At 37.7% G+C, this 27,135-nt stretch overlaps 2 protein-coding genes across 7 annotated transcripts; both read left to right on the top strand.

The window, feature by feature from the left end:
- LOC18774263 (bifunctional 3-dehydroquinate dehydratase/shikimate dehydrogenase, chloroplastic) lies at nt 1,020-11,009 on the top strand. 3 transcript variants are annotated; one of them, XM_020566414.1, is made up of 12 exons: nt 1,020-1,185; nt 1,562-1,800; nt 2,388-2,493; nt 3,140-3,358; nt 4,108-4,454; nt 4,572-4,635; nt 4,786-4,894; nt 4,991-5,134; nt 6,442-6,590; nt 10,030-10,192; nt 10,308-10,352; nt 10,475-10,876. In XM_020566414.1, the coding sequence occupies exons 1-11, from the start codon at nt 1,162-1,164 to the stop codon at nt 10,349-10,351; spliced, it is 1,608 nt and encodes a 535-aa protein (XP_020422003.1). In that variant the 5' UTR covers nt 1,020-1,161; the 3' UTR covers nt 10,352; nt 10,475-10,876. The 3 variants fall into 3 exon arrangements, with proteins under 3 accessions (XP_020422003.1, XP_020422004.1, XP_007205029.1); XM_020566415.1 differs by having other exon boundaries at nt 1,049-1,185; nt 10,611-11,009; XM_007204967.2 differs by having other exon boundaries at nt 1,049-1,185; nt 10,574-11,009.
- On the top strand, nt 18,727-22,944 carry LOC18773898 (bifunctional 3-dehydroquinate dehydratase/shikimate dehydrogenase, chloroplastic). Of its 4 annotated transcripts, none has more exons than XM_020566679.1 (13): nt 18,727-18,816; nt 19,121-19,368; nt 19,490-19,595; nt 19,691-19,909; nt 19,982-20,020; nt 20,162-20,508; nt 20,591-20,654; nt 20,767-20,875; nt 20,957-21,109; nt 21,810-21,958; nt 22,184-22,346; nt 22,452-22,496; nt 22,636-22,944. In XM_020566679.1, exons 1-12 carry the CDS (start codon nt 18,814-18,816, stop codon nt 22,493-22,495), a joined length of 1,644 nt encoding a protein of 547 aa, XP_020422268.1. In that variant the 5' UTR covers nt 18,727-18,813; the 3' UTR covers nt 22,496; nt 22,636-22,944. The 4 variants fall into 4 exon arrangements, with proteins under 4 accessions (XP_020422268.1, XP_020422267.1, XP_007207365.2 ...); XM_020566678.1 differs by having other exon boundaries at nt 22,601-22,944; XM_007207303.2 differs by lacking the exon at nt 19,982-20,020 and having other exon boundaries at nt 22,601-22,944.

Raw genomic sequence — 27,135 nt, 5'->3', positions numbered from 1 at the left:
TTTTTGTTGTTGTTGATTTCTTTTGATATTTTTATACATTTAACATTGTAGGTAAGTTAATATAATATTAATTTTTGCAAAAGCATACAAAATAGAAAGATTGAAATTTGAAACCCTCACTCACCCTTTCTCTGAAACTCCCAACTGCAAGGACTGTGAAGCATCATTGGTCTTTCTTCCTTATACTGTAAGATTTTATTTATCTCAATTTTGTAGAATTATTTATATTATGTGAACAGAACATTGAACTTTATGCTGTGAAGAGAACAAGACGATTGATACTTTGGTTTCTCGGGCAGAAGGAAAAGACAGAAGTAAAAGGAAGAAGTGGAAGAAGAAAGAAGAATCCAACCCAACCTAACCTTCTTCGCGAAGGAACACCTCGCGCAGCACCAACCACCACGTCCAGCAACTCCAGCTACTCCAGCTTTCTTATTTTTAAAATTTGTTTTGTTTTTTCCCTGTTTTTTCCTTTTTCCTTAATTTTTTTTAACTCTTGAATATATTTAGGGCCAGTTTGGCATTGCTATGTTATAAAAATAATCACTGTAAGATTTGCTGTGAGATAAATCAACTGTGAGAGAAAGCAATTTGGCGTTTGGTAAACTTTTTGTTAAACGTGTTGTTGATACTAATTTCTGGCATAATCAGAAATTGATTGCCGCATAAATATTAAAACCAGCGTCTCTTTGAAAATAATTTCTGCATAATCAAAAAATGAAAGCACCTCATTAGCTGCTTTCACTTATAGCTTTCTCTCACAGCAATTTTTAATAGTAAGTGATTTTCTCATAGTTTACCAAACGGGTTGGGTTTCCCAAATTTTTTTAAAAATCACTTATCACCTTAAATAAATAATACCAAACGAACACTTAACGGTATTGTATCAACCCTCTTTTCTTAATAGGTTTACAAGAATACGACCTGAAACTGCAAACTAACCCCGTTTGCCAGGTCATCTCAATAGCTAAAAACCGAAGGAAATAAACGCCCACCAAACTCCTTCTTGACCCGCAAACACGACCCGTTTGCCAGGTCATCTCAATAGCTTAAAAAAGAAAGGAAATAAACGCCCACCAAACTCCTCCTTGACGCCTGCCAAGACCCTCTCAGACCAAAAGGAGCGTCTCTGCTTGTTTCAGACCCTCACTCACAGAAGCAATGGATTCTACTCAAAACATTTTGGTAAGCAACTCTTCTTAACAATTACTAAAAACCTACCTTTTGGAAAATTTGATTGAAACTTTCTGAATCCCAGTATTTTCTCTCAGCACAAAAGGAAGATAGAAAACTTGAAAGAAAGCAGAATAATTGTGATAATCTAGTTTGTGTTACAATTTCTTATGTTAGTCTCTATCTGATTGGCTGCCAAGAAAATTAGTACGAAATGATAAGCTTCTAAATTGTCAGATTGTTACGTATTTTCCTGCATTGTTGTGTTAACCAACCAAATAGATATACTTGAACTTTGTTACATCAGATTCAGAGCAATTGTACCTGCCCTAGTGTGAATGTTGTCTCATTTCTACATTTGTTTTTTTTTTTTTTTTGGGAATTTCAGCTTGCTTCTTCTGGTGGCCTTCAAGTGGGAAGTAAAGGAGTGAGGAGGAGTTCAACCCTAATTTGTGCTCCAATAATGGCAGAATCAGTTGATAAGATGTTGATTGATATGGACAAGGCAAAAACCCTTGGTGCTGACCTTTTGGAGATTAGATTGGATCATTTGAAGGCCTTCAATGACAATGTTGATCTCAAGACCCTTATTAAAGAATCCCCTTTGCCCACTCTTTTCACATATAGGTATTTTACCGAAGATTTCTTATATGATCGAGCTTGTTTTATGATAGATGCTTTTCAAATTTGTTGTTGTAGTATTAGCAAGTTAGGGATTTGAATTGGTTCTATTGGGTGGATTCAAGTAGTGCACCAGAACCAAAGAATTGTTAAAATACAACAAGTTATAAACTTGTTATGATCCAGAAGTGCGAAAGTGAAGCAAAGATAAGTTCGGTTCAAAATTAGTTGGAAAAACTGGTCAGTAATGGGTGTTTCGTGTTTAATTAGTATTCTAATGTAAGAATTTATAGTGACTTCCGGATCAGGAAAGAGTGCGATTGGCCTATGACTGATGAATAAGTCAATAGGCACATGTATTATATGCATATAGATCAATTTGGGGACAATCAGAATTTATCCAAAAAAAATTAAAATAACAAACAATTAAAACTCTGTGTGAAGCTTGATGTGCCCAATACCCGTTTCGCAAAAGTACTTGACATTGCCTTATATCTAGCCATGTGTTTCTTTGCTGATCATTAACAATTGTGTACTGTGATCACCCTAATAATCTGCCAGCGAGCTCATGTATCATATTATGTATTTTGTAGACCAAAATGGGAAGGTGGTCAGTATGATGGTGATGAAAAAGATCGACTTGATGCACTTCGATTAGCGATGGAGCTTGGAGCTGATTACATTGATGTCGAGCTTCAGGTTCCTCTCTTATAAATGTATAACTATAAAACGTTTCTGTTGTTTGGCATGATGGAATTGTAAGATGTGTAACATGATCTCTTCCATCCCGTCCTTCATGGATGCTAGATTCCGTGATTATAACGAGAACTCATCGAGCACTTTCTTTTTCCTTTTTGTTTTTAATTTTTTAAGTTTTTTGTTTCGTTGTTTGTTAGGATGATCCAAAAATTCATATGCAGGTGAAAAACATCAATTTTTCCCTATTGAACAAGTACTTGAACAAAAAAAATTGATCACATCTCAAACTAGTGAAATTTTTTTCAAGAGCTTATTATTGATTGCCGGATGTGTTATTAGAACTCAAAAACTTGTGCATTGCAGTATTGATGAAGAAGCCTTTGAATACATGTATTCTTTTATGCTTAATATTCTTACTATTGCCATCATGACAAAGATATTCAAATGATATTTATCTTTCCTTTTCCATTTTAAATTTGTCACACTGGGATTGTAAAACCTGAATTACCTTTTTGTCTTTTGGTTATACTGGAAAAGATCAAATCCTTGACCTAACCCTTTTTCCCACCCTCCTCCCACACCACTTGGGCTAACCCCAAGGCTTAAACCTGAATTACCTTTTAAAATGTTATCACCTTTCTTGAAGGTTGCTCATGAATTCATCGACTCCATATATGGAAAGAAACCTGAAAAGTTTAAAGTTATTGTCTCTTCTCACAACTATCAACATACTCCATCTGTTGAGGCTCTTGGAAATCTTGTTGCAAGAATACAAGCCACTGGAGCTGACATAGTGAAGATTGCAACCACTGCCATGGATATCACTGATGTAGCACGCATTTTTCAAATAACTGTGCATTCTCAAGTAAGCAGCTTAGGTGGTATGCTCTTGCATTGTACTTTTAAATCTTTGCCCACAGTTTCTGTCCATGCCAAGCTGAATTTTAATCTGTTTTTGTAGTTACCATTTTATAATGCCAATATTTAGGATATGAAGTTGATGGATTTTGTAATTGACTGTATACATAGAACATACCTATGCACATATGTATCATTGACTAAGGTGTGCATTTTTTTTAATTTCTGCTAGTAGTTACACTCTTTAAACATGAGTTGTGCCTTGGCACAACATTAAGTTACTCCGTTGCAGTTTGGAGGCTACGGGTTTGAAATGGGGGACAACCTTCCCTCAAGTGGGGATAAGGGTATTTACATCTGACCTTTTCTAGACTCTAGAATAGTGTGAGCCTCGTGTTCTGGGCCACCTTAATACTATGTGAATATCACTGGATAGCGTTTCCATTTGTTTAAATGATTAATATGATAATAAGTAAAGCCTTCTTATCAAATAATTGGGTTCATTCAGGGAATGAATGTTGGCAGATTACAGCTCTTGTTTGAGAACTGATCTTCTCATGAATTGATGAAGAGAAAGAGTGACATCTTACTGTCATGCAGGGTAGGAGAACAGGATGCAAAGAGACTTGCATTACTCTGTCTCTCTTCATCTGTGGGCGCACACATGTGTGCCTGCATGAAATGTATTCTCCTTGAGTCGTTGCATTTTTATTCTTCATATGATAAGAAAAAACTGACTCCTTCATGGAATTTCAGGTCCCAACGATAGGACTTGTAATGGGTGAGAGGGGTTTGATTTCACGGATACTTTGCGCAAAATTTGGTGGTTATCTTACTTTTGGTACGCTGGACTCGGGAATAGTTTCAGCTCCTGGTCAACCTACTATGAAGGATATATTACATCTTTACAATTTTGCACAGTTAGGGCCTGACACAAAAGTGTTTGGCATTATTGGAAAGCCTGTCAGCCACAGCAAATCACCTTTTCTGTACAATGAAGGATTCAAGTCAGTAGGTTTCAATGGAGTTTATGTACATTTGTTGGTAGATGACATTGCAAAGTTTCTCCAGACTTACTCTTCAATGGATTTTGCTGGATTCAGGTTCATTTTTCTATTGCTCATCCTTAGTGTCAAATAGAAATTGTAGTATCTATATACAGTTTTTTCGTGCTCTTTTTACATCATGATCACAGCTTGTAGTCTTCATTTCTAAAACAGCATTACAATTCCCCACAAGGAAGCTGCACTTAAGTGCTGTGATGAAGTTGATCCAGTTGCAAAGGTACTGAAGAAGCCATTCATGTTACGATGCTGATATTCTTCATCTGAGTACTTTGGCTTACCTTTGAGTCATACTAATACATGTCTTCTTCTTTTTTCAGTCATACTTTTTGATAATTGTTTTTTTTTTTTTATGGTGATCAATATTCAGTCAATAGGAGCTATTAATTGCATTATAAGGAGACCAACTGACGGGAAGTTATTTGGGTTCAATACGGACTATGTTGGGGCTATTTCTGCTATTGAGGATGGACTGACAGGTTTGATCATGTTGTACTAGCTAAGTTTTTATCTTTCTTTATTCTGGCAAGAATCTTTCTGTAAGGTGTTCTGGGTCCAACTCTTCTTTTCTACAGGTTCACATAAAAGTGGCAGTATAACTGGTTCACCTTTAGCTGGTAGGCTGTTTGTTGTTATTGGTGCTGGAGGTGCTGGCAAGGCGCTTGCTTATGGTGCAAAACAGAAGGGAGCAAGGATTGCAATTGCTAACCGCACTTATGGTTCAGTTCCAGCTTTTCTTTCTTATTTTTATTAGTTCATAAAATATTTGTTTTCATCTATCCTTTCACACCATTTCATTAACTTTTTTTTTTGTGTGGGTGTTCTTTCAAATGGCTGATCAGAATAGTAAAATACCCACTTATGCATCATCTCAGCACTCATTTCTTTATTTTTTTTATTAATTAAAAAAAGTAGATTATAAGTAAATATGGTTGAAGGGCAGAATCATTTATTTGGAAAAAGCAATTAAGGATAAATCGAAAGTATGATACAAGGTCAGGGTGGATTTTGGTGAATTACTCTATTGTAGAAGATAGAGATTCTTTCTAATTGAGATTTGCCACCACCATTTCAATTGTCTCATTTTCCTTAAGTAGTATTGTTTTATGTGTCTCCAACCCGCATTTGAGTAATCTCTTTGATTAATTTCACTTTGATGATTTTGTTGTTTGAAATATCCTTATTGTTTGTTTTCATAATGTTAAACCCTTAGGCTTTACCACACTATGTAATTGTTCTTGGCCCTTTCCCATTGGCATAATGTCATAGCCTAGTTGGACTTATTACGGGATTTTGGTTGAGTGCATCAATATGTTTTTCCTAGGAGGGTTATTTAGGACAGAACTCAACGCTTGCTTTTGGAATGGTAGTGTTGGTAAGGCCTTTGGAGCTTAGGTGATTGCCCGTGGTGTACATTTCTTTCATATAGGGTGGGAATGCTACAGTGCGTTCCTCTGGGTATAAAGGTGGCTTTTTGCGAGAATTGAGCTGATGTCAGAGTCAGTTGGCATTTTATAGGGCTATCTAGAATTGTAAGAAGATTTGATTCATTTGCTGGATGAATGTCCTTATTTATGCAGGTCTCTGGCATCTTATGCAGCATTTTGCTTTAGTTTTAGGCATTGATAACTTTTGAGAAGATTGTGTCAGATGTTTGATATGACCAATCTCTTTGAACTAAGTGCACATATTGAAAAAAATTTGATACCTTGGATCCGATTCAACCTGTATCCTTTCCTATGTTCTGAGAAATATATCAACTACTTTTACATCAAAATTATGACATTCAAAGCTTTGTGCAACCTTTGAAGTGTGCTTTATTGTAGTTTGTAGTATGATGTTCTAAAACTGGAGTGCACTGCACCTCAAATCTTTGCTTGACATTTTGTGCAACCTTTGTATAGCATGTTAGCTACAAACCTTGTTTATATATATTTTTTTCAATATTCTCCACTTCCATTTTCCCATTCAAAAACGAAATCACTGTGATTTTGTGTTCTTATGGTTGATTTTTATTTTGTTGAAGATCGAGCCAGAGAACTTGCAGACACAATTGGAGGAGATGCTTTGTCTCTTGCTGATTTAGATAATTTCCACCCAGAGGAGGGCATGATTCTTGCTAACACAACATCTATTGGAATGCAACCAAAGGTTGATGAGACACCCATTTCTAAGGTTTGGCGCCCTCCCATTCTGTTGAATTATAAATCATCGGCTGGCCTTGTATTAAAATATTTGATCATATTTGAATTTGCATATGATCGTTATGATTGTTATGTTCAGCAAAATGTGGACAGCCATATGAATGCATTAATTCTTTTTAGTTCTACCAACTTAAAAGAAATTTTCTTCAAATGTTTTCTTTTTGTGAAGTTTTTCATTGTAACACACTTGTGTGCAACACCTAGCATTCTAAATTCAACATTCTTTTAACTTGACAAACTTTTAGGTATCTTCGTAAATAACATAGTGAGATTATTGGTGAACTGGCCAATAGAAATAAAAACTCAACACGACTTTGAAAGGAAATAAAAACTCAACACGACTTTGAAAGGATAGAGTTAGCACAATTTGTTAAATAGATGAAAGAAAGTTACTTCAGATGATTTTATCATTTGCAATCAATGCCAGGGTAGAATGTGGTAGTAAGTGTAGCTAACATGAAGATGCCTAAGAATAATTTGGATTAATGTGATTGAGGATTTCTGACTATGCATTGTTGGTGGTATGCTGGTACCGTAATGTATGGGGATATCTAGTGTATATGGAGAAAAGGGGCTAAAAATGCGTCTCCAAGGAGTTGACATATGAAATAGTAGTGCATTCAGATTTGACACATACATGGCTCAGCTTATCACATCTAACCTGATGAAATTTTGTGAAAATTTGGTGCATACAACATATCTTTCAAACTGCATAAACCACAATTCAAGATCACATGAACACTAAGGTCTCCTTTGGTAACCATGTAGTTCTCACTTTTTAGCTAAAGATAGAGAACAACATATGGGAGAATTGAGGGAGAAAGGTGGGAGAAAGAAGAGAGGAGGGAGGGAGGGAGGATGGAGAAACAAAACTTGAAAAACAAAAAAAACATTTTGAACTTGTTTTTAGTTTTCATTTTCTGTTGCGTTCGACTAGATTTTCTCCTTCCTCCCTTCTCCTCCCTCTTTTATTCTTTCTCCCATATATTTTCCTTCTATTTGTAAGTGAAAAACCAAATACTGAAATGGCTGCCGACCTGCATTAATGCCAGAACTGTTTAGCCAGAATCAAACAACTCCAATAAAAGTTAGGGTTTTTTTGTTTGGGTTGTTTGGGTACCTAAAACCCTGACAATCCTAATGGACAACTTTCAAGATTGGTCCACAGTCAAATTTCTCTAACTTCTAAGCATTATCAATTTAAGGCACGTTATGACTTTGAGATCTATAGGTTCCTCCAAACCAAATTCCAATCTTAAGCTATGTGTGTCAAGCGTAGTGTGTGCTTATAAACAAAGATGCGTAACTCAATGCTGTGATTCATTGTCTCTAGTCTTGGTGCTTTGGAGTCTCTGCCCCATTTTCTTTATATCTTTGTTAACATACTTCACCCTCCATTTGGATTTCATGACCTAGGGAAGTTCATGCCTCTATATCCCAAAAGTACTAGTTACTAATGAGACTCCCTGCAATCGCGTACATAACCCATATCGACCTAGAAAAGCATACACCACCTCAGTGATATACCCTAAAAGGACTAGTTACTAATGAGGCTCCCTGCAATCGTTTATATAGCCCAGATCTACCTAGTACAGAACCGAAATGGGATTTAACACATGCCAGCCCAATCTGGAGTACCACAGTTTTAGCATTTCAATGATTAATGAAATTTGCCATACCTAAAATCCTAAATTCTACTATCTCCTCCTTTAACAATTTTATGACAAACCTAAGTTAGGAAACCCACACATTTAATCTCATACAAATAAGTCTTCGTCAACATATTCACTCATACCTAGAAGTGGGTGTTTATTATTTAATAAGGATCAAATGTGTAGTGTGTGAACTATATTGAGCTATGTAAGTCGAGTATCAGTGCCTACTATCCTTATACACAAAAATGGCAAGTTAATCACGATCCACAATCAATAGAAACAGACAAAGATTAGAGATGTGAAGCTTACCTGTGATCTCTTTCACCAATGAAGAGGTGAGCAGACTCACAAACATCCACTGCACTAATACTGAGAAAAACTCTCTATTGCCACATTGAAAAAGGAGGAGTATCACCCCTTCACCTATCCAGAGCCTTTGTTAAGCTTTGGGTTTCACCCTTCTTTTGTAAGATGCAAGGTGTATTTGAAAAAGCATCAACAGCTTTTTTTCAGTACTTCAAATTTTGAGTTTTCTAAAGGATTGGTCGACAGGGGTACGGATAAACCCCAAGGATTGATCGACTGAGGTAAGTTACTGGTCAACCACAATGATTGGTCGGTACATTGAGATTCTTTGTGTCTTTTATTGGAGACCTCTGTTCGACCAGTAGGTTGCCTTAGTTGACGCTGATAACCAGCCAATGGCCCAGTAGACCAAACTACCTTCTGGATGATAAGAATGTCTTTCTAATCAGTTTTCTGTGTTTTGATTTTCCTACTTCTATCTGTCTACTTGAGTTCTAATTTTCCAAGGGTCCTAGACATGTTCTAAAATATTGTGGATTATCCCAGACCCTGTAGACCTAACCTACGTCTACGTCTTGGTCAAGAAACTTATCCTAGTTCGGTCTTCTAATCCTAATCTAGACCTTGAAGTACTCTTGCAGCCGCACTCAACTGTCTTAACTCTGTTTCGATTGTGGTAGTTCTCTCTTGATGTCACCTTTAATCTCAATGCTATTTGTTTGTAGGGGCCAGATTTTTACTATTTTTTTTGTTTTGTTTCAGTTGGTGTGTTTTGTGCGTCTTTATGTTAAGTTTGTTATATCTTATGTTGAGTAATGATTGTCTTCTGTGGACCACTGGTCTACTTTGGTTGCGCCTTTCAGTTTGTATTTTTATATATTGATTTTGTTTCCTAACAAAAAAGTTTGTTGGGCTCCCTTTCTTAATATCTTCGTTAACGTACTGGACCCTTATCTGGATATCATCGTTGTTCCACACTAGAAGCTTAAAGGGTGGGTTCTTATTTACCTGATCTCATTAAGCCATTGACCTGGGAAAAAAAACAAAACAAAAAATCAATACCGCCCGTTTAGGTTTTGAGTTAAATGATTAAAGGCCACCCAAGAGCAAAACTATATTTGGAAAAAATCATTAATTCCTTTCATATGATGAAATTAAGGAGGCAACCTCTATAGATTTTAAGGAAACTGGTTAGTCAGGTCCTTGGGTTTTTACCAGATTCAAGTGTTTTTTTTTTTTTTTTTTTTCTGGGCAAAATTACCTGGAAAACCCATGCAGCAATAATAGTCTTTGAAGATCAAACCTCAGACCTCTAGCTATGAAACCAACTTACACCATATTCTATTGTTGTTTCATGTTTCACAAAGTTGATCAAATGCTATTTAGTGATTCATCAACTTGCTGTCACTTTCAAAGGCAATAGATTTCATTGGCTTTCTGTTTTGGCAGCACGCTCTGAGATCTTACTCGTTGGTTTTTGATGCTGTTTACACCCCCAAAATGACCAGACTCTTGAAGGATGCTGAAGCGTCAGGGGCCATAGTTGTTAGTGGGTTGGAAATGTTCATTGGACAGGCATATGAACAGTTTGAGAGGTTCACTGGGTTGCCTGGTAAGATTAACCTGTATCACTTGTTAATATAGTTTCAATTTAATACAAAATTTACATTCTATCAACGTGCATCAATTCTTATTGGCTATTTTCTTCTTTGAACTGTAATTTGCAGCCCCAAAGGAACTCTTTCGGAAAGTAATGGACAATAGCTCCTGAGGTTTGTTTGGCTAATTATTATTATTACTTTTATTATTTTCCTTGAGCAAGTTTGTGTGCATCTTTTTTTGACATTTTAGCACCTCTTTTTTATTCAAAATACTTGTTATCGCTTCTTTGTAGTGTTCGTGCCCAGGGATTATAGTTTTATGCAACTCTCCATTGCTTTATGCCTGTCACCGGAGTCTTCTAACTCTTTGTTATACTCTACGCCTCTATCAGGCATAACGCTCTGTCATTTCTTTTCTGGAGCTTTCAGTCTGAAAGAATAAACACTTCGTGCATGCCAAACAGCCAAACACCCTTGCTGCTGGTAATGTCTTGTGTAACAAGCCACAGACGGGCTTGTTTCGTTGTCCTAAACGACCCATGCTGCGCTTTCAGTGAAATAATCTGGACTGGGTTGGGGATATTCTAATGCAATTAGTCAAGCAAACACAAAATATGGAGCATTTTACCTTGAAAAACTCAGGTTGTAATACAATTATGTGCATGAATTTATGGGAAACACAAAAATAATGACAACTACATTAGAACTAAAAGAAAAAAAAAAAAGAAACAAAACATTGGATGACGTAGTTTTAATATAATGCCCTTATCTGAAGAAAAACAAGGACATCCTGATAGGGATGGTATATAAATAAAATGAGAGCAATGATTTTTTTTGTTTTGGACGAAAAAATGAGAGCAATGTCGCTCCTAATATCTACATATAAAATTTACACTCAATTTTATTCAACTTTATTTTCATTTGACATGGTTTGTTCAACTTGCAAAGAGAAAACCCGCAAACAGTGCGTGCAGTTCAGTTGCAAGGATCGAAATATCACCCACCGCATGTTTTGTCATAGCTCTTACCAAATGCCCTCGATGATTACGTACTACCACCCCAAAATTTGATATTTAAAATCTAAAATCTAAGCGATTTACTAATTCGAGACTAAATGGTGATTCTATACCATAAACAACTAACCATTTCAATAAATCCAGTGCAAAATCCATCAAATTAAGTAGAAGTGAAATTTTCTCGATGCGTCCGTACAAAAATGAACTCAATGCATATCAATTATAGGGCTTAATTGAGCAACTGGTATAAAAATTATAGTTTTCTTTTTTCCATATAAGCCAAACGCAAAACCCTTGATAATATAAATAAGGCCTATGAATAATATATAAAATAAATTGGAAAGTCTTTTAAGGTAAAATAAAACTAAATAAAAAAATAATAGGTAAATAAAAGTAAAAGAAATTAAGATTATAAAAGCAAGCCTAGTATGGTGAAGCACGTCAAAGACACTGTCTTAAAGCCTTTATAGCCTCCTTATGTCCAGGTGTCTACAAGACTTCAAGATACGACTCTCAATACACAGGCTCAAGGTCCGTCATGAGCACTTTCACAGTCGAATATGGGTCTTCAAGTCACAGAATCGTTGTCCCAAAATAATAATATAGTACAAATTGTGGTGGTGATTGTGGTATGTATTATTATGGTAGTATGGTATTGTATTAGTATTTGTGTTATGTGGTCGTATGTCAAATGTAAAGGAAAAGTGGCCTTTTTATAAGCATCTAAGAACATGTGACCTACTCTATGTGAAAAGTAAGTAATATAACACCTAGGATTTTAATAACTTGACCAATATGAAAAGTATTTTTGAAAAATGAAATTTATAGTTAAAACCCTAAAAATTAAAGAAAAAGAGGGAAGAATGAAATTGAGAAGAAATAAACATAATATGCCTCTTACCTGAGTCTTATGGCTTCTCAGAAGTATACTGCAATTGATTCAACAAGAAAAAAATAATACGAAGAATAGAAGAGATTCAAGAGAAGGAGAACTCTGTGAAAGAGATGGCGTGAAGAAGTAAAGGGATGCGAAGGAGAAAACGCACAAAGAGAAAAGATTGCGTGAAATAGATTGGAGTATTTTCGGAAGTCTGTAAATTTTATTAAACCCAGTACCTCTTCGAAACTGATTCCCACATAATCAGAAAATGAAAGCACCTCATTTGCTGCTTTCCCTTACAGCTTTCTTTCACATCAATTTTTAACAATAAGTGATTTTCTCATAGTTTACCAAACTGGCGTAGCTTCCCAAATTTTTTAAAACATCATTTATCACCCCAAATAAGCAATGCTAAACGGGCACTTAGGTGTTATATTCAGATTGAAGAGATGTACCACTGGAAAACTCAAATCAATAAATCAGTAATGTATATGCTAATTTATCACCAGATGAGTCAACAAGATAATACTATGCATAAAACATGTTGCCTTGAAAACCTAGTTCTCAAACAAAACAAATGGAAAAACTTATCTGTCAATGCCAATCATTTTTGCGACATCCCTCTGAAAAGTTCTTTTTGAATTTCGCCCCTAAAAGATAATGTCTCGGTGTAGGTAGATTGTATGGCAGCCCTACTCTTTAAGATATAACAACTTATGACCCTTGTAAGTGTACACTTGCATTGCTCGTATTCTGTGAACACTAGAACCTTTCCCATGAAAAAAAAAAATGTGGATGAACAAAATAATAATAATAATAATAATAATAATAATAATTATTATTATTATTATTATAAAACATTTCTCGAAATATGCTGCTCTCCCTTTTCTAGCCAACTAGTTAAGGCTTTTATAGTAGTGGATTGCCTCCCAAATCAGAGTCAAACCAAGGTGTTAAACTACTGCATATATACTACAAAAATGGTATCTTTTTCTGCCAAATTCAAAGCAATGATAGCCAGCAAAATAAAGAATAATTAGGCTCAATAAAACTTGTAATAATATCACATAAACTCTCTGCTAGTTTTGCAAAATTAATAGCCATAAATGAAAAAAAAAAATTAATATAGCTACTGAATACAAAATAGGCCAAAACTAAAGTTGATGCAATATTAGATTTTGAATTCAAAACAATTAAACTACAAAAAAACTGTTTGCAAGGTTTTTTTTTCCTTTCAAGAATTTGAAACCAAAGTAAATAGTATACTACAAAAATTTGCGAAAATGCAACAATTAATATTCAAATCAAATTTGTCTTTATAGAAAGAAAATTTTAATTGTCTGTTGACCGAAATGCAAGTTACTTATAGTGGCAGCATCTTTGTAAAGCTCAAATCGACATGCACAAATGCAATGGTATGGTCCCATAATCAAATATGGTTAGGCCCTATTTTTTTTTTCTTTTCCTTTTCAATTAACTGATATTTTGATACTTAGTGCCCATTTGACATTACTTATTTGGAGTGATGAGTGATTTTAAAAAAAAAAATTGGGAAGCCCAGCCCGTTCGGTAAACTATGAGAATCAGTTATTGTTAAAAATTACTGTGAGAGAAAGCTATAAGGGAAAGCTAATGAGGTGCTTTTATTTTATGATTATGCAGGAATCAATTTTGAAGAGTCGTTGGATTTAATGATTATGTGGGAATCATTTTCTAATTATACGGGAATCAGTACCAACAACACTTATAACAAAAAGTTTACGAAACGTCAAACTGCTTTCTCTCACAGCAAATCTAACAGTGATTATTTTTACAGTACAACAATACCAAACTGACCAAAGATAGAAACTACCATAAATTAGATTTCTTATCCCTGTGTCGATGTGTGACTGAATTTTAGCATTTGACTTCCCCGTGTTAACTAGAAAATAAATAAGTAAATAATTGAAAATTTGTGATGTAGGGAGAGTGGTTAAATAAAAGAATCTTAAAGCAAGAGAACGTTGTCAAACTCCTGTTCTTCACTTAGACCGAAAGCAATATAAACTCAAGCCCACCTTAAAAATAAAAGTTACATCTATACTAGAACTAGATAGTTGGGTTTGTAAGTGTTCAATAAATTCTTACTAGGTACAACAATGTTTATCTAATATACCAAGGAAACTCATATGCAAGAAATAAAACAACCAACCGATATTTTGAAACAATACTAAATTATATAAAAATGAAATTACACAAAATTAACAAACGTTCTACAGCTTTAACTTGAAACTTATAACAACTTCAGTTCAAGAGGAAAATAATTTTAACATACAAGGGCTTTAGGTTGTTATAAAAATTATAGTTTTTCTTTTTCAGTATAAGCCAAACGCAAAACCCTTTATAATATAAATAATATATAAAACAAATTGAAAAGTCTTTTAAGGTAAAGTAAAACTAAATAAACAAATAATAGGTAAATAAAAGTAAAATAAATTAAGATTATAAAAGCAAAGTATGCACATCAAAATGCTATTCTAAAGCTCTTATAGCCTCCCTACGTGCAGGTGTCTACAAGACTCCAAGATATGGCACAGGCTCAATGTTTGCTATGAGCATGTTCACAGTCAGATATAGGTCTCCATGGCACAGAACCGTTGCCCAAAAATAATAATATAAGTAGAGTGTTGGGGTCTTTTTCCATCGGAAGGTTCGTCCAGACATGTTGATTCTTGGATCGCTATAGAGTGGTGAATCAAGCATTCGTTGCCCCTTTTTCTAAGTTAGCGAGAACTAGATCCAAAGTATCCCGAAGGAGAAGCAAGTCCCAGGGGTGTACTTTGTTCTTCTTCCAGCAGCTGTGTGTTTTGTGCTGATGTTTCCGGCAGTTTGAAGAAGAGTTGAAGATGACTTGCTGATATTGATATGAGATTATATGAGCTTGGCATGAGAGCTTGGAGTGTGGGAGCTAAAGACCCACAAGTTTAGCAAATGAGAATGCATGTGCTTGGCGTGGTGTTAGATATGTTTGAGTTTGGGTATCGATAATTTGTTGTTTATGACTATGGCTACAGGGATTTAAGAGTTTCAAGAGAAGGAGGATGGAAGGAAAAGCTTGAGGTTTGAATGCTATGGTATTTAAAGCTTGGAAGAAAGGAAAAGCTTGGAGTTAGGTGATGCTTTATGAATTTAAGAGTTTCAAGAGAAGGAGGATGGGAAGAAAAGCTTGAGGCTTGAAGACTATGATGTTTATAGCTTGGAAGGGTATGAGAAGGAAGGAAAAGCTTGGAGTTATGCTTGGTGAGGCTTTGTAGGGAGAATGGTTTCAAGGAAAGGAGCTTATAGTTATGGTGCTTGCAACAGCTAGGAAGGAGGTGTAATGATTGAAGAAGGGGGTTGATGGCTGTCGGGATGCTTACAGCAGCCAAAGCAAGAAGTTGTTATGATGCTCCAGCAGCTAAAGGAAAGGCCTGATGGCTGAAGAAGGGGTTGATAGCTACTGTGTTGCTTGCATCAGCTAAATGAAGGGGCTTGATGGTTGGAGAAAAAATGGTAATGGCTGCTGGAATACTTGCAGCAGCTGAAGGAAGGTGAGTACTCATGGTTGCTGGGAGGCTTGCAGCAACCAAGAGAGGTTGGTTTTGGCTGAGCAATACCTCCCAATTTTTAGAAGGTGAAGGCTCTCTTTGATTTCCAATAGGTAAAAGGAAGTGTTGGAGCTAGTCTATTTCCAACGGGTAAAAGGGAGCATTGGGACATTCTTATTTCCAGCAAGTAAATGTAGGCATTGAAAAATGACTATTTCTTTTGGGTAAAAGAAAGTGTTGGAATTGACTTGTTTCCAGCTGGTAATAGGGAGCATTGAGACATTCTTATTTCTAGCAGGTAAAGCTAGGCATTGAAAAATTACTATTTTCCTATGGATAAAAGAAAGTGTTTGAAAAATATCTCATTTGCTCACCCACATTGGAGAACTCCAATTAATGGGCTTGGACTTTAGTGCTCCCAAGTAGCTAGCCCAAAGTCTCCATTATCCAAGAGCTTCCTTGGATCTTATGAACCTTTGTAACCTTCCACACTACAATCCCTTGTGCAAACCCCATAAAACACATGACTTGGGTTCATGTGAGCTTGGTAGGTGATCGACATATGAAAAATGTATTATTTGCTTGGCATAACATGCACACTATTTTTATATTTATTTAATGAATTAATTCCCAAAATACCTCTTAGATTAATGCATGACCAACATTATACGTTATATTGGACTTTAAATATCTTTGGGCTTCTCGTGACTTTTTTGAGCCTCAACATAGAGAAAGTATAAAAGGTAGAATATGAGAGAATCAAATTGTGGTATGTGGTATTGTTGGTATTGTGGTAGTATGGTATTGTATTAGTATTTGTGTTGTATGTCAAAAGTGAAGAAAGAGTGGCCTTTTATAGGCATTCAAGAACATGTAACATTCACCACATTAAACTAAAAAAATTAAGGCATTCATTATAGAATAAAACCTTAAAATTAAATATTTATAACCCTCACAATAAATAAAATGAAATAGCCAAAAGAATTAAATAAATCAAAACGATAAATTTTTTTAAAACCTTTTAAAATTCCAACACTAACTACCTCTTAGTCTAATGATATTTCTCTTGTCAATATTGAAAGATGTCCCAAATTCAAATCCTCCCATCCCTAATTTATTTATATAAAAAAAAATATATATTGATTGAGCTTATATGTAATATGAACTCTATAACCATGTCCTCCGTATACAAATAACTACAGCTAAAGTACATCAAACCCATAATGATCAAAATATAAAAGGCTTGCTGTTGGTAAAAATAATAATAATTACTATATTTATAGATATTTCAAAAATAAAATTACATTATAAATTTGCAAATTAAAAAAAAATTATAATTCAAAGTATGAAAACTTTATAAATGATTGAGTCTAGAACTTGGTACTATATTCTTAAGACGAAATTGTCTGCTAACTAGTGCTTCTAAAATTTATTTGGCAAATATGTCCCAAGATACAACAATTGAATTGTTGTGCAAGCAGCACTGCAATCCCCAAAGAAAAGCAAACTGAAACTATGTTTTAACTCTGTCACATTAAAACTTGCTATTTCTATGAATGAAAAGTAGAAAATTACTAATAAGGTTTTTACATTATGTGTTGCCCCATCAATGATCGAGTCCCACCATCAACAACTCCGTGTTAGTAGAAAATCTATAAATTTGAAAATATCTAGAGTTTGCTCTAGTCCAGAGTGTGAGGATAGCCTCTCCCTCCCCTAAACCTTTTTGTTCATAAAACAATGAAAGACGCAATTTAAATGAATTGATGTGGACTTGCATTTATTTATTATATGTGTCAGATGCCTCAGTTTGAAAAGGACTGAACTTTCACTAAAAAAATAAGAGATAAGGACACAACTTAAAACTGCTGGCCCATTATGACATACATGACTGAAAAATAGCAACTCTTCGTAAGAAATAAAACTTCCATGTCACATTCCAGACAAAAAAACACACCTTCCATATAACACGTTTATTTTCATACATTTTTTCTCTATCTCTCGGCGCATAATGAGTCAATATAAAAGAAAAAACATTTAAAAAATGTCCATGAAATATAAGATAGGCAAGTTTTTTTTCGCTGTTCAAAAAATGTATAAAAAATAAATAAAGGCCTTTCAAAATCCTATAGAATTCTAAATGAATTGATGGGACTTGTCTTCTATATTTATAGGCTTTTTTTTATTTATTTATTTTTTTTTACGAAAGATATTTATAGGCATTTAAGATGCCTCAGTTGAAAAAAGACAAGTTGACCCACTGTAAAATAGACACGTGGGGTTACCGCCTCAGAATGGTTCAAACCGGCACACTAATCAAAATATCAGCAGACCTCTTTTCGTTACAATACAAAACATTTTAGTTGAACATTTTGTTTTAATATTATTTTAATTTGGCCAACCACATGGGTGCTCTGGTTAAAAATGTACATGTTTCAAAATCATTTCACTCACACTAATTTCCATTTGTAACACCTACTAGTCTTCTCTCAGGTAGGAATGGGCGCAATCCAATTAAGTTTGGTTGGTCTAGTTTCTTAAATTTTTTGACCAGCGGCTGAGACGGCCTAATCATATTGTCCAAGTTATTATACACGTGATATTTACAAAAGAAAAAAAATTAGAGAGTCTATTGAAGATGGTTTAAGTTTGAGCATATAGATAAATAAAAAGTGTTGTTAAACGAATTTTAAAATTAACTGAATATACATTAGTAATTTAATAAATAATTTTGTAGTAGTGTGTATTTAATTAATTTTAAAATTTATTTAACAACGATCTAAATAAATATTCTTAACCACTTAAACTAGAAGTCTTTTATTTCGTAGCATCTAAGTTTATGTACACAAATATCATTTCAATCAAGAAAAAAAAACCTTTCACATGAATTTACTCTACAAACATGATGGACTTATTACCAACCCGTTGTGATGTGGGGTCATGGCTCACGCACGGGAGCCCTCAATAATTCGGACCCCTTGGATAATATCAGAATTTGACATCCCAATCAGGTAATGCCACGTAGGCATTATAGTATAAGAGAGGACGGTTCAAATCTCCCTCTTAATTACGGATGCGCAGCACAGCACACTCTGTGCTTTGACATTCTTTCCCTCTCTCTCAGGTCTCAGCTGAGCTCTCTTCTCTTTCACTCATTCTCTTGTGACATTATGGTAACTGCCTCTGTGCCTTTTGATCTTCCTTTCCTCCTTTCGTCTTTGGGTTCATGAATAATTTGAAGTACATTATCAGATATTTGTCTATCTGATTCGTTGCCAAGAAAATAAGTTGGAAACAGAGAAGCTTATAAACAGTCAAACGCTACATATATTTTCCTGAAATTTTCTCAGCAACCAAACAGATATCATATATATACTTGTCTGATAAAAGGGAAAACAAGAAAAACGTAGAGTGTTTTGCACCGACAATTATGTGAATAGAATTTTCTCACTTGTTTTCTTTTTGGTTGAGTTTTAGCTTAGTTCTTCTTGCTCTGATGCCCTGAAAGTTGGAGGTGAGGGGATGATGAGGAGGAATTCGACTCTAGTTTGTGTTCCGATAATGGCCGAGTCAGTGGGTGAGATGGTGACTGATATGGGCAAGGCAAAGGGCCTTGGTGCTGACGTTGTGGAGATAAGATTAGATTATTTGAAAACATTCAATCACAATGAAGATCTCAAGCGTCTAGTTAAAGAGTGCCCTTTGCCCACACTTTTCAGTTATAGGTACTTTCCCCAAGAGTTCCTTATGTTATTGAGTTTGTTTTATGGTAACCATAGAATTGTTGAGATACAACAAAGAATTTTCCAGCCAGCCCCTAGCTGACATTATGTGTACTTTTTCTAGGCCCAAATGGGAAGGTGGTCAGTACGATGGGGATGAACAAAATCGACTCGATGCACTTCGATTAGCAATGGATCTCGGAGCTGATTACGTTGACGTTGAGCTTCAGGTTGCTCTCTAACAAATGTGTATAACTTGAAACAATGTTTGTTTGTTTTTAGTGGCATAAGTGAAATTTGGCTCTTTCATTACTTGTCTTTGAAGGTTGCTCGTGAATTTATTAGCTCTATAGAAGGAAAGAAGCCTGAAAGGTTAAAAGTGATTGTTTCTTCTTACAACTTTGAAGAGACCCCATCTGTGGAGTCTATTGGCAATCTTGTAGCAGCAATGCAAGCCACTGGAGCTGACATAGTGAAGATTGCAACCACTTGCTTGGATATAACTGATGTGGCACGCACTTTTCAAATCGCCGTTCATTCTCAAGTAAGCAGAGTAGGTAGCATGCTTTGTTGCATTGTGCTTTTTAAGATTTGCCCATCATTTCTTTTTGTTTAGGTACCGTCAGGATGTGAAGAATTGGCCCATGTCGGAAAGTTAAGAAACTTTGCTGGCGCTTATAAGGAGTTGGGCTACTCCCCCAGATTGCCAAACTTCCTTCAGATACCATTTTAATGATGCCAATCTATTTGAATCGTAGCTGAATGGATTTCTAACACACTTTCTCTGGAATTTCAGGTTCCATTGATAGGACTTGGACTGGGTGAAAGGGGTTTGATTTCACGGATACTTTCTGCAAAATTTGGCGGTTATCTTACTTATGGAATGCTTGAGCCAGGGACAGTTTCAGCTCCTAGTCAACCTACAATCAAGGATCTAATACATCTATACAATTTCAGACAGATTGGGCCGTACACAAAAGTGTTTGGCGTAATTAGCAAGCCTGTCAGCCACAGCAAATCACCAAAATTGTACAATGAAGTGTTCAAGTCAGTAGGTTTCGATGGAGTTTATGCACATTTGTTGGTAGATGACATTCAGAAATTTTTCCAGACATACTCATCCATGGATTTTGCTGGATTCAGGTTTAATTTTCTATCGAGTATTACTCTGTTCTTGCTCTTTTTACTTCAAGTTCACAGCTTGTATTCTTCGTTTCTTACGCAGCGTAGGCATCCCTCACAAGGAAGCTGCACTTATGTGCTGTGATGAGGTTGATCCAGTTGCCAAGGTAGTGAACAAAACCCTTCATATTATTAAGATGCTGGCAGTTTCTGTTGGACAAGTTTTGGCTGCCTTTTAAATCATACTTGCTTGATTAAAATCTTGATCAAAATATTCAGTCAATAGGGGCTATAAATTGCATTATAAGGAGACCGGCTGACGGGAAGTTATTCGGATTCAATACCGACTACGTTGGTGCTATTTCTGCCATTGAGGAAGGACTGAAAGGTTTCCTCTAGCAATGCTTTTACTTGATTATTTGTTCTTGTAATGTGAAGCTTAGGGTTTTTGCATATGTGTTTTTTACAGGTTCCCATAATAATAGTGGCAAGAACACAACAAGTGGTTCAGCTTTAGCTGGTAGGCTGTTTGTTGTGATTGGGGCAGGTGGTGCTAGCAAGGCACTTGCTTATGGTGCAAAGCAGAGGGGAGCAAGGCTTGTAATCGCCAATCGCACCTATGGTTCACTTCTCTTTCTTTTCCATTGCTCATCAACTATTTCTGTTTTTTCACTCCATTTTCACCTGGATGATTGTTTTTGTTTGAAATGTCCTTATATCATTTCGAGAAATTATACTATTACCACAGAATAATTTGACGGAAAACACCACTAGTGCAACGAGGGACCTAATTTGACGGTAATTGAAGTTATTATTGAAATTTAAGGATAAAAATATAAATTGGACTACAATTTACCCTAAAATCTATTTTGAAAAAGAAATATTATCGAAACTGGAAATTTTTTTTTTTTTAATATAAGTGATAGTCTAAACTACAGAAAAGGGGGTTTCTTGTCTTCAAGTCAAAACAGATTATATACTTGTAACACATCCTCTTTAGAAGGAAGAAAAAAAAAAACCAATATAAAAATATTTCTAGCTGAATGATTTTTATAAACAAACTTTATTTGTCCCAAAAATCCCCATCTAACAAGTTCTTGTAGAAAGAACTTATTGATAACACTCTTCCAGACAAAGTCCTAACTTTAGAATATAAAGTGAATGACTTACAAAAACCTTATACATGATGCAATAACATTTGGCTAAATTATAATTTAGTTTTCTTAACTTTTGTTATGTATTTAAGAAAGCAAAAAAAACAGTGAGACTATTTATTTTCTTCTTGGTGATGACTTACAATTTATTTATTGGTCTTATTCAAGATCGAGCTAGAGAACTTGCAGACATAGTGGGTGGAGATGCTTTGTCTCTTGATGATCTACCTAACATCCGCCCAGAGGATGGTATGATTCTTGCAAACACAACATCAATTGGAATGCAGCCTAAAGTTGATGACACGCCCATTTCCAAGGTTTGAACTATCTAACATGTATTTCTTTTAATTTTTTTTTTTTATACAAACGATAGGGACAGCGGGATTCGATGGAGGAGTGACTGCTTTTAATAACTTAAGCTACAAACACTTTGCAACTAACTTGTATTTCTAACATGCATATAATTGCTCGTAATTGAAAATAAATAACTAATTAATTAAAGAAATTAAAGAGAATTAATGGGTTAATTTCCATTTTTGCAGCATGCTCTGAGATCATATTCATTGGTTTTTGATGCCATTTACACCCCCAGAGTGACCAGACTCTTGAGGGAAGCAGCAGAGTGTGGTGTCACAGTTGTTAGTGGGTTGGAGATGTTCATTGGACAGGCATATGAACAATTTGAAAAGTTCACTGGATTGCCAGGTAAAAATAATCTATATATTGCGTAAAGAATTCAAATTGTACCAAAAATATTGTCTCTATTTTGTTTCTCTTATTGGTTTTTTTTTATCAAACTGTAAATTGCAGCTCCAAAGGAACTGTTTAGAAAAGTTATGGAAAATCATTCTTGAGGTTAGTTTGACTATTTCTTTTATGTTTCTTAAGAAACGTGTAATTGATTTTCTTGAGCAAGTTTTTGTAGATCGTTCTTGAAATTCAGCATCTTCCAATTGCAGTATGCGTACTTAGGGTTGATGCCTTGTGTTTCAAGTCATGCAGCAGAGAAGAAAAGTAATTTCATCTCCTCACCTCCATGATATGAGTGCTGGTAATAAGGTTTCATGCAACAAGGCACCGTTGCTTTCTTATACCAATCATCTCTATCAAAGATATCAGAAACGGCACCGTATTAGGTCTTTCATGGAGCTTATTATAGTCTAAAATAGTAAGTAAATTCTGTGTACCAATTACCATACACCCGTGCTTCTTCTGTTGATTAGCAGTGGGTGGATTTGTACGAGAATATGCAGTGAAATTAAAGAAGAAAGTAGGGATAGCCCTACCGTTTCTATTTCCTAGACGTCAACTCATTAATTTTGAAATCTATATATAAAAGTCAAATTTAAACTAAAATATCCTGTAAAATATAAAAGGTTATGGTATTCCTGCATTTTTATATTTGTTTGCCACCAAACTTAAGTCAACTTTACGGTTTTGAAGCATGTCATTTAATCTCTCAATTTTTATTAATACTTCCTCATTTATAGCATATCAATGAGTTTGTTTTTAGGGGAGCATTTTTGCTCACCACTTTAACTCAATGTGTATCTTCACCACAATTCTTATAATTTGATACATGTCTATACCTGTAACTATAGTTAACTCTTTAATTTTAAAATTTTAAAAATTTTTAAATTTTTAAATAAGTAAAATAATAATAAAATAACATTAAAAAACAAACTCTCTCACCTAGGCTCTCCTCCGTTCAACCCACCCCACCCCACCCCTACCAGCCCCGTCCACATGACCACTGTTTACACCATAGTGAATCGAGCAGACCCAGCATCAAAGCGACTAGCACTAAGGCAGCCATGCCTTCTCCCCTGCCGAAGGAAGACACTTCTGAGGTGCCAGACACTTGCCGAAGCTCTCAACTACCAAACCTAATCCCAAGGACACGTGTCGCCACCACCACGACTTGCACAAAGTCCCACATTGGAACTTTGTGCAAACCTCCTACTTTCACTTCCCTATAAATAGGGAACAGTACCCAAGTAAAAAGGGTAACTATTCTCCCATTTTTACTGTTACTCTGCTAGAATTACCACTTGTAGCTGACTTAGGCATCGGAGAGCCTTCGGCCGGCACCACACCGGTGTCCGAAGCTTAACGATTGCTTCTGCCATTGTCTTCTGCAGGTCTCCCACCAGCCTAGGTCACCAAGGGCCTCAGCCTTCTTCCCTGCTGAAGACCCCACCTATCTCATCACTAACTTGGACTTAATATTGGCCGGGCCATTTTGAGCATCAACAGTTTGGCGCCACCTGTGGGAATTCGACACTAGAATCCCCTCTTTCTCTATTAGCTCAGCTGGCTCCTTCACCCATCAGGCCCCGTCGCCTCTTCTTCACCCCACACTCTGCTATGCCGACCGAGGATAGCCGCGATACCCAGCATCATACCCCCTGCGATGGTACTTCTTGAAGGAAATCTTCGGGAGATGCCACTCTCCAAGCAGAAGTGGAGCGCCTCCGCGACAGTATCACTAAAATGTCGGAGAAATACGAGCATCTTCATTGCCGGAATGCTTGAGCTAGACCATAACTATCATGCTCTAAAGCGCCGCCGAGATTGGTATGTCCACCAGGATGTCCAACAAGACCTCACCCAGAATGTTGGGCATACTCAGCCAAACCAGCCGGTGCATTCCAGCCATAGTGCCCCGGCCCAATCTAGGCTTTGCAAGGGTAAAGACCACCTTCATCCGGAGCTAACCCAGTCGCGACTCCTTTGCGTTCCCCCACCGAAGGACCGGCCCCATGAACCAGTCAGGATCTACCAAGATTGCAGGGATCGCATCTCGGACCGTCAACCAGGACCGATCCCTATCCCTGTCAACCTCGAAGACCCACGGGTGACACACTTGGGCCCTTCACCAGGCCTCGTCCGCATACCCGACGAGGAAGGTGTCGGGGACTCGGATAGTTAGGAATTCTATAATTCGGAGGCCTGGCCAACTTACCACACTGAGACGTTGGAAGATTGGGAACATTCCCCAGCCCCTATCGGCCCCGTCCCCAGGCCTTTGACACCTGAAACTCTTCCTCATGCCGACCCGGCCATGAGGCTTCTCTTTGAAAAGGTCCCGCGTCTGGAGAGCGAACAACATCGCAGCCATCAACCCCTCTGGGCAAAACCACGACCGGGGCCCTTTACTGAACGTATCCTTCACTACCACCAGGAGAAAGATATCCAGCCGCTCCGCATCGCTTTCTACACTGGCACGGAGGACCCTCTCACCCACATCCACTCCTTCCAGTCAGCCCTTGGGTGCAAAGGCCTTACTGATGAAGGCATGTGCCTCCTCTTCCCTTCCACCCTCAGCGGCGCGGCCCTGAATTGGTTCTATAGACTCCACCCCCGCACCATCAACTCATTCGATAGTCTCAAGTAGACGTTCCTGGATCATTTTATGATCCAGACTGATCGCCTATACTCTGCCGACGACTTGTATATGCTTCGGTAGGCTGAGGACGAACCCCTTCGGGAATATGCAGCCCGGTTCAGTCACGAATACTCCCGTTGCCCGGATACTGACGATCGCGCTGCCTTCGGCGCTTTTAAGAGTAGCCTCCGAGAGTCTAACTTTCGCTACCTGGTTCATAGCAACAGCTGGAACACATATACAGAGCTAATGAAGCAGGCAGCGGTCCATGCCAAGGTTGAATACTTCAATTCGAAGCGTGGCCCAGCCAACCTGGCGCGTAACACTTTCGCTGACCCTCCACCTGTTTCAGCACCAGCTTCAGCCCCACCTCAGCATTCTGCCCCTGCCCCGAGTACCCAGGGCGCTCAACAACCAAAACGGAAGGACAGCTACCAGCATCCCTTCAGCAATAACAAACGTGGCAGACATGGCAACCACCACCAATCTAGTGGAAGCAACCCTCCCAAGACAGCTGATCGGGCCCCACTTCCATTCACACCCAGGCCCAGGTTCGAGGTTTTTACCACCCTCAACAACACTTATGAGAATTTCCTGGTGCGTGAAGCTCCTATCATCCCCCAGCCACCCCCCCGAAGACCATCCAACAAGCCCATGCCAAACACAGGTGTCTTCTGTCGCTTTCATCAAGTCAGCGGCCATGACACCGAATATTGTGTTGCGTTGCGCAATATAATTGAAGGGCTCATCCGCGAGGGAAAGTTGGACAACTATGTGCACAACCTAGCACCCCCGCCTAACCCTCACCAACGACAGATCAACATGATCTCCACCATCAGTGGTGGTCCTACCCTGGCTGGCACCTCCAACAACTCAATCAAACATTATGTCCGTTCCACCTATGCGCACCAGGTCTTCAGCACCGAGCAGGGACACTTGCCGAAGACCCAAAGGTCGGGCTGGGCTCCTATTACCTTCTGCAAGGAGGAAGAGCGTGATATTATCCTCCCCCATGACGATCCACTCATTATCCGGGCTGACATTTCTAATTTTGACATTGGGCGTATCTTGGTGAACACTGGCAGCTCCGTCAGTGTGATGTTTGCTGACGCTTTTAATGAGCTCCAGGTCCTGTCTCACCTACTCGACCGAAGCATCACACCCCTTGTGAGCTTCTCGAGTGATGTGGTCCAGCCCATTGGCAACATTCATTTCCCTATATCAATTGGGGCCGCACCCCAGCGGACGACGATCACTACCCCCTTCCTTATTGTTGACTGTCCCACAGCTTACAACGTCATCCTCGGCCGCCCAGCCTTGGCCCAAATGAGGGCTTTCATTTCCACACATATGCTGCTGCTGAAGTTCCCTACGCCTAATGGCACAGGCACGGTGCGCGGCGACCAACTCGGTGCCCGAAGCTGCTATGCTTCAGCAGTCAAATCCACCAATCGCCAACAGAGGCGTGAGGCCCTCGCAGTAACCAAGGCCCCCGCCCCTCCTCAAGCTGGCACAGCACGACCTGAGGACCCCAGGGAGGAGGCTGTCACACAGCAGGCCGGACCTGTGGAAGACCTGGAGCTGGTTACTCTTCATGATGACATCCCGAATCGGCAAGTCCGAATCGGCACCTCTATCTTTCCAGAGCTTCGCTCTGACCTCGTCGCCTTCCTCCGCCTCAACTCCGAAGTCTTCGCATGGTCCTACAATGACATGCCTGGCATATCACCAGACATCATATCCCATAAGCTCAGCATCAATCTTGCCGTTCGACCCGTTCGACAGAAGCGTCGCGCTTACGACCCCGAGCGTTATGAGGCCATGAGGGTGGAGGTGGATCGATTGAGTAGTATCGGATTCATCAGGGAGGTTGACTATCTTACATGGCTGGCTAATGTCGTGATGGTCCGTAAACCCAGAAAGGGCTGGCGCATGTGTGTCGATTACACCAACCTTAATTGGGCTTGCCTAAAGGATAGCTTCCCCTTACCCTGCATTGACCAGCTAGTCGACGCCACAGCGGGCCACGCCCTCCTTAGCTTCATGGATGCTTATTCAGGTTACAACCAGATCTTCATGCACCCCGAAGATCAGGCCCACACCTCT

The sequence above is a fragment of the Prunus persica genome, chromosome G6 (assembly GCF_000346465.2).
Source record: "Prunus persica cultivar Lovell chromosome G6, Prunus_persica_NCBIv2, whole genome shotgun sequence".
NCBI lineage: Eukaryota > Viridiplantae > Streptophyta > Magnoliopsida > Rosales > Rosaceae > Prunus > Prunus persica.
This window is presented reverse-complemented; position numbering and strand designations above follow the sequence as displayed.